A 16,908-nucleotide genomic window follows, 5' to 3' on the forward strand; every position below is an offset into this window, starting at 1 on the left:
CCTGAACTCTGTATGTAGACCAGGCTGGGCTCCAACTCAGAGATCAGCCTGCCTCTGCTCTCTGAGCGCTGGGCTTAAAGGCTTTCGCTACCATGCCCGGCATTAATTTTAGTTTCTTAATAACCCGCAGTCTCTTGCTTTAACAACTTTTATAATCCCAGTTTTAGCCTTTCCCATTTGTCATTAAAGTCCTTTCCAAGCTGTTGGGTAGTTTAACTTCACTTGTCAATGCAGTGACCAGCCTGAAAGTAAGTGATTCCCCCTCTACCAATAGGAAACCAAGGCCATGGAGGAACGAGTGGGGGGAGGGGGGAAAACCCCCGCAGCTCGCGGAACCAAAGTTGCACGTGGCCTGCGAGCTCCGGGGGGAGCTGATTTTGTGTTACACCGAAGGCCGGCTCTGTTAGCACAATTGGCGCCGGATCCCGGAAGCACTCCGCACGCATTGCTCCGGCAGCGGCTCCTCCATGAGGCATGCTCCAGAGCCCGGTGAGCATCTTCCACCCGGCCGCGAGCTGAGCGGAGCCCCGGCTGAGGCGGAGATGGAGAGCGCCGAGGAAGGCCGCACGGCCAGCGTGCTGTTCGCCGGGTTCCGGGCCTTGGGGCTCTTCAGCAACGACGTTCCACACGTGGTGCGGTACAGCGCGCTCAAGCGCCGCTTCTACGTGACGACTTGCGTGGGCAAGAGCTTCCACACGTATGACGTGAGTGATTTCCTCCACCCGCTTCCCAGGAACCAGAACTGCCGCGGTGTAGTCCCACTTTCGCCTCCCACCTACCTAGGGTTTCCCTTTCTGCCGCCCTGCCTTACGTAATCCCTTCCGGTTGAGCTGTCCTCATGGCATCCTTGTGTCCCTGCTGTCCACCTGGGTGCGAGGTTGGGAGGACCCTTCTGGCCCAGGGGACAACTACTGGTGAACGTCTCACTCAGTTGTTTGGCAATATATCTGTTTACATACATACCCCTAAGGATGTAAACATTAACTAAGGCAAGACGCTATCCTGCGTTCATTTAATTTTTCTTCACAAGACAGCTTCTTGGGCATTTTATTGCATAATTGACCACAAACATTTGTTTCGAAATTCAGACTAAAACAGTGGAAGAAATAAGAGACAGTGAGATAAAGATTTATGGAACCCCGACCCCGCGGTTTTTTTTTTTTTTGTTTGTTTGTTTGTTTGTTTTTTGAGCATTATAACACAGGTCTGCAATGAAACTGCAGACACTCAAGACTGGTTTCATTATCTGGTAGCAACCTTGAATAAACTAGGAAGTAAGTCTTAAGAAAATCAAGTTACTTGCCAAGGCCCTTCCTCTTAGAGATGGTGGTTAACTTTTAATAGTCTGTCTGCCATTACACTTGTTTTCTATTATTTTATGCAAAAGAATACATTTTCTTAATAAGGACAGCAGGAGATTGGGAGGCAGATGAACTAATGCCAAAGTAGGTGTGGCTGAAGAAAGAGCTATTGAGCTATTGGGTTTTGAAAGCCTGCATTAGCAATGTTTAGACGAGTGGGTTATAGTGAGGCTATTCACCTTATAGAAGCTTGTGTTGATGCTTCCTCCTTGCTTGTCAACCTAGCGCTTTGCTGAAGTTTCTGGCTGAAGTGTAACTTTTCTGTTTCTCAGTTAAAAGTTCTCCAAATTGTCCTTGGTTTAGCGCTCTCTTGGTTCTGTTACATAGAAACACACCTTTCCCCCATATAAGTAACACTTTGCTTTCTCCTTTTGCTTTGTATATTTGAAATTTGCTGATTAAAAAAAAAAAAAAAAAACCAAATTCAGTGAATGGTCTCATCTTGACTAACGTGCATTTTAATAATTACTCCTACCATAACAGTATGATATATTTGAAAGCACTGTGCTGTGCTTACCAACCAGTGTACTCTCTGAAACTGGAAATAACTTAAGAGAAAAATAAGAACTTTTTTGTGTTTAAGTCAGTGATGTGCCCAAGACATTTGTGAGCAAACTTGTTCTACCATTCTACCATTTATCTCTCTAGCTTTTATCGTGCCCTCAGACTTCCTACAGATTAGTTTATGATACAAGAAAATTAGACAGGTTTTTGAATGGGACATATTTGGATTGCTAATATTTAGTGAACATGTATTATATGATTGGCTCCATTCTGTTTGTTCATAATCTCCTTGACTGATCCTACAATGTGTGTATGCATTCTGTTCCTCCTCGCCAACCACCAAGGGTCAAATTTGAGGCACACAGTAGCTAAGTAAAATTCCTGATGTCACACAGCTGGATTACTACTCAGATACTAAGATCAGTGAGTTACAGTGTGTAAACTAGTCACACCCATTGTTTTGTGTGAGTTGGGAGTGGCTCTACAATTTTGTAAAAGTTGAAGGAGGATCAGAAACATTTTATGACATGAATACTCTGTAAAAATTAGAATTTAGTATCCATACATGAAAGTTTATTAGAATTCAACCTATGCAGATTTATTATGTGTATTTGCTTTCATGCCACACTCTGTGTGACCCACAAAGCCTAAAATATTTACTCTTGGCCATTTACAGAGGCTGTTTGTCCTTTATCTCATCACCCCTGGTAAAGCAGGTAAACGTACAGGCATTTCTCATAATACAAGCTAGGATCAGTGAGTATCTTTCTTCAAAAGGACAGTGTAGCAAATTTATTTGGAGGTAATAACTTAATTTTGGAATCTTAGTTATTGTAGTTGTTTTTGCTAATGAACATGTGTATAATTCCTTTTTTTTTTTTTTAACAGGTTCAGAAACTTAGTTTGGTTGCAGTAAGTAAGTGTGCTTTTCTGAATTTCTTCATGTTTGCTATATTTAGTTTTTATTTTGTCATAAATTTAGACAGGACAGGATTGTATTTTATTGTTAGTTGTCATGTCACTTAATTTTAGTTCATTAGAACTTTATGGTCTACATAATTTTTTTATGGCTGATTCTTCTATGCTAGGAATCAAACTGTTGGCCTTGCATATATATGCAAAGCAGATATTATACAACTGAAGTTCATCTCAAGATGAAAACTGTTGCTTATGAAGAGCCCAAGTTTTAGTTGTTGGTGATTTTTAATACTTTTAAATTAGAGTTTTCTGGATTCAGGCACTTTGCCAGAAATAATAGTGGATAAATTATTCTCGGTTCTGTGTCAGAAGGCACATGCTGTTGCTAGCTTTCTCCCTTTCAGTGATAACTTTGATTTGGTTAAGATGACTTTTGTGAGGCGGATCCTTTTTAAAATTACCTTTTCCCTTTGTTGTCACTACTTATTTTGTGGTAACATGCACTTAGAGACTGATAATGGCATATTTAATCCCAGCATTCGGCTATGGGGAAACTGACTGCCACTTGGGTCAAAGGACCAAGGCAAAGAGTAGTATTGTTGGATCCTGGTAGGGACTGAAACCCTGGAGGAGAAAGGAATATAGTTATGGAAGGACCAACTACTGTGTTTATTCCATTCAGTATGTATGTATGTATCGAGACAGAGAGACTCAAGCTAATTTGTTGTTTTTTAATGAGACGTATATTTACTTTCTGAAGGCTGTGTAGTAGTTTAAGGGCTTGGCAGCTGAGAGAGACTACTTTTACCTCAAATACAATCCTTGTTAACTGGAAGATTTAAGGAATTTATTTTATATGTCTGATAAATTTTGTGTGTGTGTGTGTGTGTTGTTTTAAATAAATAAGCAGAAGAAAAGTAAACTAAATTGAGTAAGAAAGTGAATTACAAGTCCTATAAAAATACCATTGTAGAACCTAAATCCCGGAATGGGACAGGATTAAAAGTACTTAAGACTATGCTGTCTACAAAACTCTTTAGCCCTAAAAGAGGAATGAGAAAGAATGGGCAGTGTGATCATATAAGTGAAAGAGGACTTAGGAAGTTGTGCCATATGAGAATGGCTAGAAGTGATAGGCATATTTAACTTCACAAAAGACTGTGTAGAAACCATGTTGTATGTAATTATTTTAGTGGTCAGCGTATAGAATACTGTAGAGTTTTTCAGGGTTAGTCCAAGTTATGATTTACTTTTAAATTTTTCTTGGAATTAGTAATAAACTTTATATTGTTTAACATGTTTACAGTGATAGCTACTTAGTTGTTCATCTACCAGAATTTTGTATGTGTTGCTTTTTTTTCAACTTCTCAAAAAGATTTTTCTTTCCTTAGAATTTCGTTATGTCTGCATGCCGTAATTTATGATGTTGAAGTCAAAATTTTATACCCTGATTCTCATTTTTATTTAAATAAGTATTTGAGTTACAGCCATGAAACTATTTTATGTATATTTAAGATTTCCAGTCACTCCAGAGTCTTTAACAGCCTACAATTCTTTTCTGTTTCCCTAGGTAACTCTGTTCCAGGGGATATCTGTTGCATGGCAGCTGATGGAAGGCTAGTCTTTGCTGCATATGGGAAGGTTTTCTCTGCATTTGCCCGTAATAAAGAGGTTTGTTTTGGTTTTTGTTTGTTTGTTTTTTCGAGATAGGGTTTCTCTAATGAAAGTACTATTCACTACATGTTCAGGGTTAGGGGAACAAACTAGAGTCAGGGAGACATGGGGGCTACCATCTGTAGGGAAACTGACCACCTGCTTGGGCTAAAAGACCAATGCAAAGAGTAGAATTATTGGATCCTGGTGGGGACTAGACCACTGAAGTAGAAAGGAATTTGGTTATGGAAGGACTAGCTGCTATACAGTGTTTGTCTATCAAACCAGAAATCTCATCTGCTGGTCACTGGTGGAATCTGTGGAGGCCAGTCTTCTGCAGCATACGTTTTTCTAGGATGTACGTACAGTAGCATATGTTTTTTTCTAGGATGCACAGTGTTACTCTGTTAGCACTGGGAGTGTGGCTTGTGTATGTGTATGCCAGGACCACTTCTCAAACTGCAGCAGAGAGGCTGAGCTCTCTAGCTCTCATTTCTGATGTCTTCCTACCCCATACTTCCTTTCCTTGTTATTGAATTGCCTAAGTGAGCAGCTGAGCAGGACTGGTTCCTTATTATTTCATCGTTTAATCTCAGATAGTGAGAAGTTGAACTACATTTCTTAGCATGAGCATTTTCATTGTTAACATGCTTTCTGGATAATACATGATGGACTGAGTAACATGAATTTCTTTTAACTTTGGCATTATAGATAGTTCATACTTTTAAGGGCCATAAGGCAGACATTCATCTTTTGCAACCCTTTGGGGATCACGTTATTTCTGTGGATACTGACAGCGTTCTTATTATTTGGCACATATATTCAGAAGGTAAGACTTTATTTCTCTTTATCAGGAATAAATAATATATATAATTTAAAAGTCTTTGAAAACCATAAGCTGTAACATGAAAAATAAAAGACCCAGAGTCTGATATTGGAGTTCAAACTTTTAAGCTGGAGTTCAGAAAAGCCAAGAAGCTGGCCATTATCTCTTACCACTACCTCAGGCTGAGTGAGCTGATCCTGCTGTCTCTTCTCAGCCTGGCTGGAGAATCCTGAGACTGAATGTCTTCCTGTCCTCAAGGTGGCTGGAGAATGAATGCTCAATACTGACTACTAAAGACCTTGTTCCTATCTTTTATACCCCTCTGGTGCTGGGATTAAAGGCATGAGCTCTGTTACTCCTTTAGACTGATTTGATTCAATCTCTTGTATCCCTGTGTGACCTTGAACTCAAGAGAGATCCATCTACCTCTTAATCCTGAGCCCTAGGATTAAAAGTGTGTGCCTGGCTTTTATAGTTTGTGGCTGACTTTGCTTTCTGAATCCTCAGGCAAGCTTTAATAAATCATATATAATCTATCTCCATAGTAAGCTCTGTACCAGAGTTTTCACATGTCTACAATAAAACACTGGGTGTTATTTAGCGCGTATGGAAAAAGGTTCTAACTAAGCAATTTTACTTAGACTGTGCACTACTTCCAATACGTTGTGTGTGCTCATCGCAGTTAACTTTCTCCATTGTAGTTCTGCAAGATTGGTGATGTTTTATGATGTGGTTTTCTCTGTGAAATGAATTAGGAGTCACATTGACACCTTAGTCATTCTTGGGTAATAGCTTCACCTTTAAGTAAAGGAGGTTATGGTTGTAACCTGAAAGAAAATACTCACCCTTTTTCAAAGGATGTGAGTCAGTGCCATTTAGCTGATACTCCTTTGTAGTAGCACTGTGTGTAAGAGCTTATGTAATTTTCAAATGTGAAGAGTTTACCACCAGGATATCCTAGCTTTTCTTAATAAGGTACTGTGGGTCCGTCCTGAATTGGCTCTTTTGAGTTACCTGTTCACATTTTTGGTTTCTTTTCCTCTTGGTGATCTATTGAACAGTTAGTATGTTTATTTTTAGTAAATAATATTTAGATGTTGTCCTTGTGGGAGGTATCCAATTTCCTCATTGAAATTAGTAACCCTTTGTTTTCTTTTTGCTCATGCAAGAGAAAGTACTTTCTATGAAGACAGGAATTCATAAGGTCTCAGATGTGGCTCCTTGATGCTAATTTCCAGATCTTGTGTTGTTGTTACAACAGCATGATGAAATAGTTTCTTCATGGAGTTATTTATAGTGACTAAGTAAACTGCTGGTACAAAAAGGACATCTTAAAGTAGCACTCCCTTTGTAGACTTTTCTCTTTATCCTTGACCATTGTGCCTGTGTGTTTGTGTGTGTGTGTGTGTGTGTGTGTCGGGTTGGTGGGGGGGAGGGGAGAATATGTTTCCTCATGTAGCCTTGGCTGTCCTGGAACTAGATCTATAATCTAAGCTGGTCTAGAACTCACAGAGATTTGCCTACCTCTGCCTCCTGAATGCTGGGATTAAATATACAAGTTACCACCACCCAGCTATTGTGTCTTCTTTGATACTAAATTTTTAGCAAATTATTGAAAAATTGTTTTAATCACACACTGAAATAAAAACCAAAGTAAAGAGTGATTTTAAATATAGTAAAAATACAGTTTCTAAGAGTGTTTTGGTCATGTAGCAAGTGACTATCTGCTGTACCACTGCCACTCCCCTACTCTGCAGGGGTATAACTTGCCTTCCTCTCTGTTGGAAGCTCTTGAGGAAATGTGTAATCATTACTGTTGGTTTTGATGAGGTTTGCCTCTGCATTTTATTTCAGTGACTCATAGAGTTTTGCATACACTTTGTGTTTCATTTAGAACATTCTTTCCTGCTTCTTTATTGAATTATAAAATCCTAATACTCATCCTCAGGATCATTTTTAATCCTTTCTGTAAACTGGTTTGGCAGTATAATTTTGAGTAATAGTATTTACACTAGGACTTGTCAATTATTTTGGTAGTCTAAAGGACATTTACACGTTGCCCTATTACATTTTATTTCTGAAGAAATGTTTACTGGATAAAGGGTAGGCGATATGGATGGTTCAACAGAAAAAGCATTTGCCAGTGATCTGTGTTAGTATTACATGGTGGGATGAGAGAACCAGCTCCCGTGGGCTGTCTTCTGACTTCACATGCACACTGTGTATGTGTGTATCACATACACAAAATAAGATAAATGATTTTTAAAATAAATGTGAAGAGATGAATGTGTTAGTCTTTGATTTAGCTATATTAAGTCTCTGTGGTATATTATATTTAATTTTATGTAGTAGATGTGAGTATATGAAAATGTAAAAATTATTTCATAAATAATAATTATGCTGTTAATAACTTTTACTTTTGTAGAAGAGTACCTTCAGTTGACTTTTGATAAGTCAGTTTTTCAAATTTCGACGATTTTACATCCAAGCACCTACTTAAATAAAATCCTATTGGGCAGTGAACAGGGAAGCCTGCAGTTATGGAATGTAAAATCCAAGTGAGTACTTAATTTTAAATGGCTTAGATAATTCTCACTTTATCTACTACTTCTTCAAAGATTATGAAGTCTCTCCAAGCAATGTTTTCCCTTATACTACTTTTGAAATATTGCCCCTACTTCACATGTGAAAGCTGGCATATTGTCCTGCTACGTGATGGGTAGTGTCATAAATACCCATTGAACAGTATTTACTAATGGCTCAATAATGGAGAAGAGTCCATATCATTATTGTGAATTATTTATTCCATAAAATATTTGGGCAGTGGCTAATAAAAATGCTTTTAAAATAGAATTACTTTCTATTGACTATTTACTGTTAGTAGAGATGGAAGACTGCCAAAATGATATTAAATACATATTTACCTGTAATTTGAACACTTATCCAAAGAGAAAGGAAGGCAGCTCAACCTCCTTTATATAGTATTTTTAAAAGCAGACAAGGAACTGGAGACATGGCTAAATAGTTAAGAACATTTTCTGCTCTTGCAGAGGACCTGGGTTTGGTTCCCAGCACCCACATCAGGTTCCTCACAACTGCCTGTAACTACAATTCCTGGGGATGTGACACCTGCTTCCTCAGGTACCAAGCATGCATGTGGTGTGCATACATACATGTGGGCACTCACACATACACAAAATATTTGAGTCCTTGCCAGTTGTCCTTTCTGACGCCTTTATATGTTTGCAAGGAGAAGGCTTGATATTAATCCTGTTTCTTAGTTTCAATCATTACTCAATTCAACTTAGTACCTTTTGACTCTTGCTAGGTTCAGGGGCATTGACCATGATATGCTTCTGTCTGTAAAGTTATTTTTTTACTTTTCTCTACATTTCTTCCTGTTTGCTGTACTTTATCCATTGCATAATTATTGAGTAACCTAAACTATGCTCATTTGAACAATTGAATACTTTGGTGATTGTTTTGTTTTTAATATCTTTGTCTCATGACCTTATTTTATTGATGATTTGATTCTGAAACTCAGGATAGAATCAGAATTGCCCAATTAATTCATGTAGTGTACAAATACTACTCCCATCAGTGGTGATGTTTCTAGAAATAATTAAGTTGTAATAAAAAATGGATTTACCTGTATTTTATTTTTGTTATTGTACTCTAAAGTGGATTTTGCTCATAATGTTATTTCTTAAGAACTGGAAATTAGCATATTGAGGTCTAAAATACATCTGGAGTCGATTACTTACTAGCTGTGTTAGCTTAAATATTTTGCTTCTGTTTTCTGGAATGTGACAAATAGTAATAGCATTATTTTATGTGATTAGATCTTAAATATTAAGTAAATTAACATATGTTCTGAGAATAGTAAGTGCTGAAGCCAGAATTTATAATAAACAGCACCTGGGTGCCAGTGGGATGGTCCATGGGTTAAAAGCACTAGATGCTTTTCCAGAGGACCTGGGTTCAGTTCCTAGCACCTACATGGCAGTTGACAGTAGTCTGAAACCACAGTTCCAGAGGTTGCAACACCCTCTTCTGGGCTCTGAGGGCACTGCAAACGTGGTACATAGCTATAACATTCAGGCAAAAACACCCATATACATAAAAGAAAAATAAATGAATCCTATAAAAAGAGACTGTATCCCTTGACATAAAGACAAAAAAGCATCTGTTATTTTTCTTAAATACAGACTTGATTTTGTTTTCCTTTAACAAATAAGTTTTATCTCTTTCTTTTTGTAGTAAACTTCTGTATACATTTCCAGGGTGGAAAGTTGGAGTGACAGCGCTTCAGCAGGTTAGTATTTTCTTATTAGAGAAAAACAAGGCTAGTGGTAGCCATGCTTACTTTTCTAGAGTGACTTGTGTTTTCAGACTTAAATAAAAAGTCATATGTTAGTTTCTCTTTAAACTATTTTTGTTTTGTTTGTTTTTCAAGACAGGGTTACTCTGTAGCCCTGGCAGTCCTGGAATTCACTTTGTAGACCAGACTGGCCTTGAACTCACAGAGATCTGCTTGGCTCTGCCTCCTGAGTGCCAGGATTTAAGATGTGTACCATCACCACCTCTACCCCATGCACTCCCTATCCCTAGCCTCTTTAAACTGTTACCCTGAGGAAATTGAGAAAATAGTGTTCTAGAAACTGGCTTTGCTATAAAGTTTGTGTAATTGTATGTACTTGGCATTTCCTAGTGATTTCACACACAAGCATGCCTGTTAGTTCCCTATATGGAACAGAAATGAAATAACTGTGATGGGAAAGAGACCATAGAGCACATAGAGAAATTCATCAGGACTGAAATTTGGTAATAATTGAGGCTCCAAATCTGGTGTTTATGAAACGGTAGAATCTTCCATAAACAGCTGCTTTTGTTTCTACTTTTTGTCAGCCAAGCATATGCATTGTGGACATCTGCATTATATCTGGCTTATCTACTGGAGTAGCCTTGTTTTTCTAACTATGCACTGCCCACACCAGCTCAATTTATTTTCATTCCACCATTGACTTTGTTTTGTTTTTAGTGGTATACCCTGAAGACTCCAGTTCTCAGATGATTAAGTAGCTGGAGGAAAAGGATCCTGTTTTGTTTTGTTTTGTTGTCCTTAGCTTCTAGAATCTGGCATGTGGTAGGCATTTAACAGCCTGTTGATGAAATGTGTAGCCTGACTCACTCCATAATGATACTGGATATTCATCTGTATTAAAACAGTAACTTGTAAGGGAACCCTTCTCTGTTAGACCAAAGACCATTATAATTATTGACTAATTAATACTGGAACAGACTAATTATAAATGTTAGAATATTTTCTAGGTTTTTCCTATTTTAATGAAGTTATTTACTTCCTGTTTAAGTAGATCATTTATGTTTCCATGCTTATGGTAATCCTTTTCATGATTTTAAGATTTGACCATTCTCCCCCATTTCTTCTAGTCAGCAATCGTAGTGAATTCACATACAGTCTCCTTTTCTGTATGACTGTTTTCTTGCCAAGTCAGCATTGATTTAAGGGTTCAAAGGACAAGCAGAATTGAAGCTGGGAAGTAATTTGGAAAACACATTGTTAAATACTTGAATGTTAATAACTGATAATGCCAGAATGATAATATTAGTGGAATTTTTTTATTCCTTTAGCATTTCATTTGATAGAACATAATAGTGTACATCATCAAGAAGTTATATTATTTAAGAAATTAAAAGACTGAGTCATTTAATTTTCAGGCACCTGCTGTGGATGTTGTTGCCATCGGTCTTATGTCTGGCCAAGTTGTCATTCACAACATTAAGTTTGATGAAACCTTAATGAAGTTCCGTCAGGACTGGGGACCCATTACTTCCATTTCATTTCGCACAGGTAACTTAACTTACTTAATCATAAGAGTTAAGAATACTTAAATAACTCACTAGAAAGATAAAGGTCTTTTTCAAAACATGTTTTCTTGTAGTTTAACCTAATAGAAATTATTATAATGCTAAGGTAGAAGAAAGCATAGAAGTGTAGGTAGATTAATTAAATTTATACATTGAGAGAATTATTGTCTTGGGATGTTTTTGTTAATACTTTTATTTTATTAACAGATGGTCATCCAGTAATGGCAGCTGGAAGCCCGTGTGGCCATATTGGACTGTGGGATCTGGAAGACAAAAAATTAATCAATCAAATGAGAAGTGCACACTCCACAGCAATAGCTGGGCTGACATTTCTGCATAGAGAGCCTCTGCTCATTACAAATGGCGCTGACAATGCTCTTAGGGTATTGCAATTATTGTCCTCTTCTAAGCATACGTGGCTAGGGGCTTTATAAGCTTGTTTTAATGTACCAACCTTGACCTATGACTAAAGGAGTGTGGGACGAGATTGGTATAGATGAAACAAAAACACAGCAGGGTGCATGACTAGCCAAGTGGGTAAGAAGTGCAGCTTATTTTCCTTGAAACCCTTTGATGGGACAGTGGCGGTGCAGGCACACCCTAGTGTCGGTTAATGTGTTGAGAAGATGACTGAACTACTTGCAGATGGCACATGGTTGAAGCAACTTACCATTCTATTTCTTTGTAGATATGGATATTTGATGGCCCTACAGGTGAAGGACGGCTGTTGAGATTCAGAATGGGACATAGTGCTTCTCTTACCAAGATCAGATATTATGGACAAAATGGACAGCAGATTTTAAGTGCAAGTGAGCGTCTGCTTTTTTGCCTTAATTTGAATAAACATTAAGAGGTAGAAACTCAGTATTTATTGGTTTGGTATTTATAAACTGTAGCTTTGCATAGAACTTAGCTTTCTAACATCTGTGATTGGCATGTGTGTATTGCTCTAGTTGGAGGCATGAACCTGTGAGAGTGAGGCCTAAAAATGGGGAAGACTAACGTCTCATACAATAACCAACTTCATTCAGAGCATTAGACAATTTATAATCTGAGTGTTATGGAGAGTCACATGAGTAAGATGTTCAACCACAAGGACAAGACACTGTGGCTTATGAATAACAACAGCTGAAGTAAACTCATTCCTTTCCCTTACACCTGGGAGGAGCAGGAAAACACATTCCAAGAGCAACTCACAAGACTGTTTTCTTACAAGCACTCAGAATTCTCATTGCTGGACTGTTCTAAAAGAAATGTTTTGTATGAAATCTGACTGGGGCTTTCTGCTCATATTAATAGGCCAAGATGGAACTCTACAGTCATTTTCAACAGTTCATGAAAAATTCAACAAGAGTTTGGGGCATGGTAAGTCATTTACAAGATAGAAAACAAGCTGCTAGTCACAAAAAAAAGAAAAGAAAAATTCAGTTCAAGATGCTGTGAGACCTGAAGAAGTTCCATTAATTCATTTCTTGTCTTGGATGGCATTTTGAAAATTCTACGAAGGAGGCATTATTTAAATTATTATACTTAAATATTTATTTAAACACTATTTATACCCTTGTTTACCCATGTGTTAATAAAGTGGCTCTTCCTGGAATGGAACTGGAGAAGTGATCCCTTCCCAGCTCTACTAAACTAGGAGTGTGTGTATGATCTTCAGAGGTTTGGAGTTCTCATGTGCCACTACACTTCCCATGTTACTCAGTGACATTTTACAGGATTTTTTAAAACTGTATGTTTACCTGATTGGTGCTTGTCACTTACTGGGTAGCCTTTATATTGATTCTGACTCATCCCGTTGAACCTCTGACTTGCATTATTTGGTTCTTTTGATTCATCTGACTCTGACCTTCGTATTCTTGAAAAGTAATAGTGTTTTTATTTTTCTGTTATTTCATACAGCTTATTTTCATGATTAAATTACCTTCAGACATTATTTAATAGTAGTGGTAATAACCTCTTTGCTTTGCCTCTAATCTAATTAGGAATATTTTGTCTTATACATTTACTTTTCCTTACCATACTTTTTTTTATTAAGGAACTTTCCTATTATCCCTTTCACCCAACTCCAGGATTAATAAATAAAAAGATAGTTAAACGTAAAGGACTTCAAAACACCATGTCAGTAAGGCTTCCACCTGTCACAAAGTTTGCTGCTGGTGAGTAATTTCATACTTTTTAATGTCTCCTTTGTTTATGTTCACATCCTCGATTTTGATAAATGCTTCTGTAAATTAAATGCTTAGAAGGTAACCTCAAGTTCATGCTGCTCTTGTGTGAACACTGAAATGGTTACCTTGAATAGGAACTTGATTTGTGTTAATCCCATCTCCTTTTCCTGTAATAGCCATTAGTAACATTTGGCTTTATAGTTCTCTTTACTGTATCATATGCCTGCTAATGAAATGAAAGCTCATTGAGACAGCAATACATGAGGACACAGTTCTTGTCTAAAGTCCCTGACTTTGGAATACTGTGGCATTAGGATAAAGCTTCTTTGTAAGAAGGAATCACATAGATAAATCAGTCATTGAAAACTACCAGTAGACTCATGTCAATTTTAAGGTTATTTCGAGGTTGCAGTAACAATGGGATCCCTGAATGTTTTGTTTTGACCACTGTCCCGTCTGCTTTGCCTTTCTAAACATACATCTCAATTATACTTAGAACCATTTAGTACCTCTGGGTAGAATATTGTCTTCTGAACATGACTTTGAAGATCTTTTGTATTTTGACTAGAAGTTTTTCTTCTCCTACCTCTTCCAAAAAAAAAAAAAAAAAAAAAAAAAAACTTCACCTTCAATTTTTTTTCTTATTGTTTTTAATTCATTTTTAAAATGTGTACAGGTGTTTTACTTGCATCTATGTACATGTATCACGTATGTGCCTGGTGCCCATAGAGGCCAGTAAAAAAAAGGTCTTAGATTTCTAGAACTAGAGTTACAGATGGTTGTGAGTCACAATGTGGGTGCTAAGAATTGAACCTGGGTCCTTTAGAAAGGCAGCCAGTGCTCTTAACTTTCCTCATCACTCCAACACCACCACTACCACAGCCTGCTAATTTCTGTTTTATTACCATTCTTGATGAGCTACTATTTTTATCATAAAATCTCAGTAAACTCTTCTTCGGTTCCCTTAGAAAACAGTCTTTATTATACATTTTTTTTCTCAACAGATAATCTATGGCAAGATGTATTAGCTTCATTTAGCCATTTTATATTGCATATGTCAAACAACATGTATGATTTTTGTCTGTTCATAATCCATCAGAGTGGAAAGTTGATTATTGTTAGAGGTAACCTGCTTGTTTTACTAGTGTGTCCTTGGTACCATGTGTGCATGTGGACTACAAGATGCCTAGCTCATAGGTGAATAATGGGATAACAAGCATTTTGATTTATGCTTTTACTGTGTTTAAGAGGAAGCTCGTCAAAGTGACTGGGATGGTATCATTGCTTGCCACCAAGGTAAGCTATCTTGCTCAACCTGGAATTACCAAAGATCTACAATAGGTGCTTATTTTCTGAAGCCAAAAGAATTAAAGACAGATGACATCATTGCAACAGTAAGTGACCTGAGGCTGTAATAAGTAGCATGTCTAAGTTCAGTAAAAGTAGTAAGTGATCCAGCTGGGTTTAAACCCAAGATAGTTTATTTTGAAATGTACAATTGTAATTTACAAGCCCTAGTGATCACTAGAGTGTAATGTGTGTGTCTTTGTGGTTGGTGGACAGATAATATCATGGGATCTTAAGTGGTGCTGAATCATTTGTCTGACAACTCAGCTACCTGGAGCAAAGCCAATAACCAACACAGAATAAGCAGGAGTTGCTGTTAGAAAGTCTGCTCTAAAGTTTGTCACTCAGAAGTGTCCTTCATGTTTTAGTTTTCCTTTGCTTATTCTGTCTTAGATAATATATTTGAGTGAATTTCCTTTGCTTATTCTGTCTTAGATAATATATTTGAGTGAATTAACTAGAAGAGGAAACTACTAGAAGTAGGTTTTCTAACAGGCAAATACTTCAATAAATGCAAGTTCTGAAAAATATAATAGTATCCTTTATTACGTACTTGTAAGTAATGCCTTACTTTCTGAGGGCATACACTATAATACTTCATAAATATGGACTACTCAAAACTAGGTAAGACTAAGTTTTTTGAAAGATAGAATGTTTTTAAACAATGTTTTATTTTCTTTTTTTGTAAGCTGTTATTTAGAGAAATACACACTCAACATTCTTATGCATATTTAAGTACATCTTGAATAATGATGTGTAAGTTTTATGTTGCCAGCATAGTAAACTTCAATTAAATATTTACTACTTGAGTCCTATAAGTCATTCATTTATTTATTTGTGTGTGAGTCTTTTTGTATTGTCTCTGGTGAGTAACATCTAAGTTACAAATTGGTATGCAGTGATTCTTCTGGCCATGAATGCAAACGGTATAGTTTTGTATTTTTGATGTAGAAAAAAACCAGCTTGTTGACACACATTGATACTTAAAGTATTAAGATACATTTATTTTACATAAACTGCATACTGAGTGTTCATATTTTCTATTAATGTATTATGATTAAAATATTTTGGGTTTTAATAGGTATTTAACTATTATGTTTTCAGCTTTATATCAACTTTGAAAATAACTATAAAAATTCTCTTGTTATTAAATTTCAATTAACTAGTTCTATTTTGTTGCCTTAGGTACTTTCTTCACACTTATTTAAAACAGAATTAATAGGATTGTTCCTCTTTTTTTCTTCTCCCTAAAGGCAGTAGATATTACTTCCTGTGGAAACTTTGCAGTAATTGGCCTCTCCTCGGGAAATGTAGATGTGTATAACATGCAGTCTGGTATACATCGAGGAAGTTTTGGAGATGATAAAGGTATTGGATTTTTCCCCCCTCTTTTTAAAATAAGATTTTTATGGGTTTCTACAATTCTATGTGTCAGATACTAATATATACTCTATAACCACCATACCAGAACTGGATGGTAGTCGCACATACCTTTAATCCAGAGGCAGTTAGATCTCTGAGTTCAAGGCCAGCCTAGTCTACAGAAGGAGTTCCAAGACACAGAAGCCCTGTCTCCAAGAACAAAACCAAAAAACCCACCATATTAAAATATTCAAAGGGAAGAAAGTCATGAATGTAGTAGGGGGAAAGTAGATAAGTATTATTTTTCTATTTTGATTTAGACAAATTTTTAACTATTTTATTAAATTATCTTTTATGGAATCAACTTTTTGTCTGAGCAGTCTAATAATTAAGAGGTTTTTTTCTTTTTTTTTTTCTTTGTAATTCAGTTTAACTTCAAGATTTTAGGTTTTGTCACTTATGAGACTTTAGATATTTGGATAAAAGAGTCACTCTTGGTATATTGTTCAGATATTGCCAATCCTGATTTCTTTTCCCTTTTAACATGTATTTAAAAGCTCATGCAGGTTCTGTTAGAGGTGTTGCAGTGGACGGATTAAACCAACTGACAGTTACAGCTGGTAGTGAGCGATTACTCAAATTCTGGAACTTTAAAAGCAAGGTTTTAATCCATTCTTTGAGCCTTGATTCCTCTCCAAATATGATGCTGCTACATAGGGACAGGTAAACTTTTTTTTTTTTTAATAATAAGGAAGATTTTTTTGTTGTTGTTGTTTTTAGTGAAAACTTGTAAGTCAGGTTACCAAGTGGGAAGAAATCAAGAGCATTTTAGTAAATAATTCCATATAATTTCCTCAGAGATATGTTTTAATTA

General features: G+C 36.7%; 1 protein-coding gene across 1 annotated transcript in view; it reads left to right on the forward strand.

Annotated features, from left to right (window-relative positions):
* Positions 1 to 431: 431 nt before the first annotated feature.
* Wdr36 (WD repeat domain 36) overlaps positions 432 to 16,908 on the forward strand; it is a 29,202-nt gene continuing 12,725 nt past the window's right edge. The window contains exons 1-14 of the mRNA XM_051202339.1: positions 432 to 704; positions 2,754 to 2,781; positions 4,354 to 4,454; positions 5,148 to 5,265; positions 7,688 to 7,820; positions 9,523 to 9,577; positions 11,002 to 11,134; positions 11,359 to 11,534; positions 11,840 to 11,960; positions 12,451 to 12,516; positions 13,227 to 13,313; positions 14,574 to 14,719; positions 15,926 to 16,040; positions 16,592 to 16,757. Of these exons, the coding sequence (XP_051058296.1) occupies positions 468 to 704; positions 2,754 to 2,781; positions 4,354 to 4,454; positions 5,148 to 5,265; positions 7,688 to 7,820; positions 9,523 to 9,577; positions 11,002 to 11,134; positions 11,359 to 11,534; positions 11,840 to 11,960; positions 12,451 to 12,516; positions 13,227 to 13,313; positions 14,574 to 14,719; positions 15,926 to 16,040; positions 16,592 to 16,757 (1,682 nt within the window). The 5' untranslated portion in view covers positions 432 to 467. The remainder of the gene's footprint in view (positions 705 to 2,753; positions 2,782 to 4,353; positions 4,455 to 5,147; positions 5,266 to 7,687; positions 7,821 to 9,522; positions 9,578 to 11,001; positions 11,135 to 11,358; positions 11,535 to 11,839; positions 11,961 to 12,450; positions 12,517 to 13,226; positions 13,314 to 14,573; positions 14,720 to 15,925; positions 16,041 to 16,591; positions 16,758 to 16,908) is intronic.

The sequence above is a fragment of the Phodopus roborovskii genome, unplaced genomic scaffold (assembly GCF_943737965.1).
Source record: "Phodopus roborovskii unplaced genomic scaffold, PHOROB, whole genome shotgun sequence".
Lineage (NCBI taxonomy): Eukaryota > Metazoa > Chordata > Mammalia > Rodentia > Cricetidae > Phodopus > Phodopus roborovskii.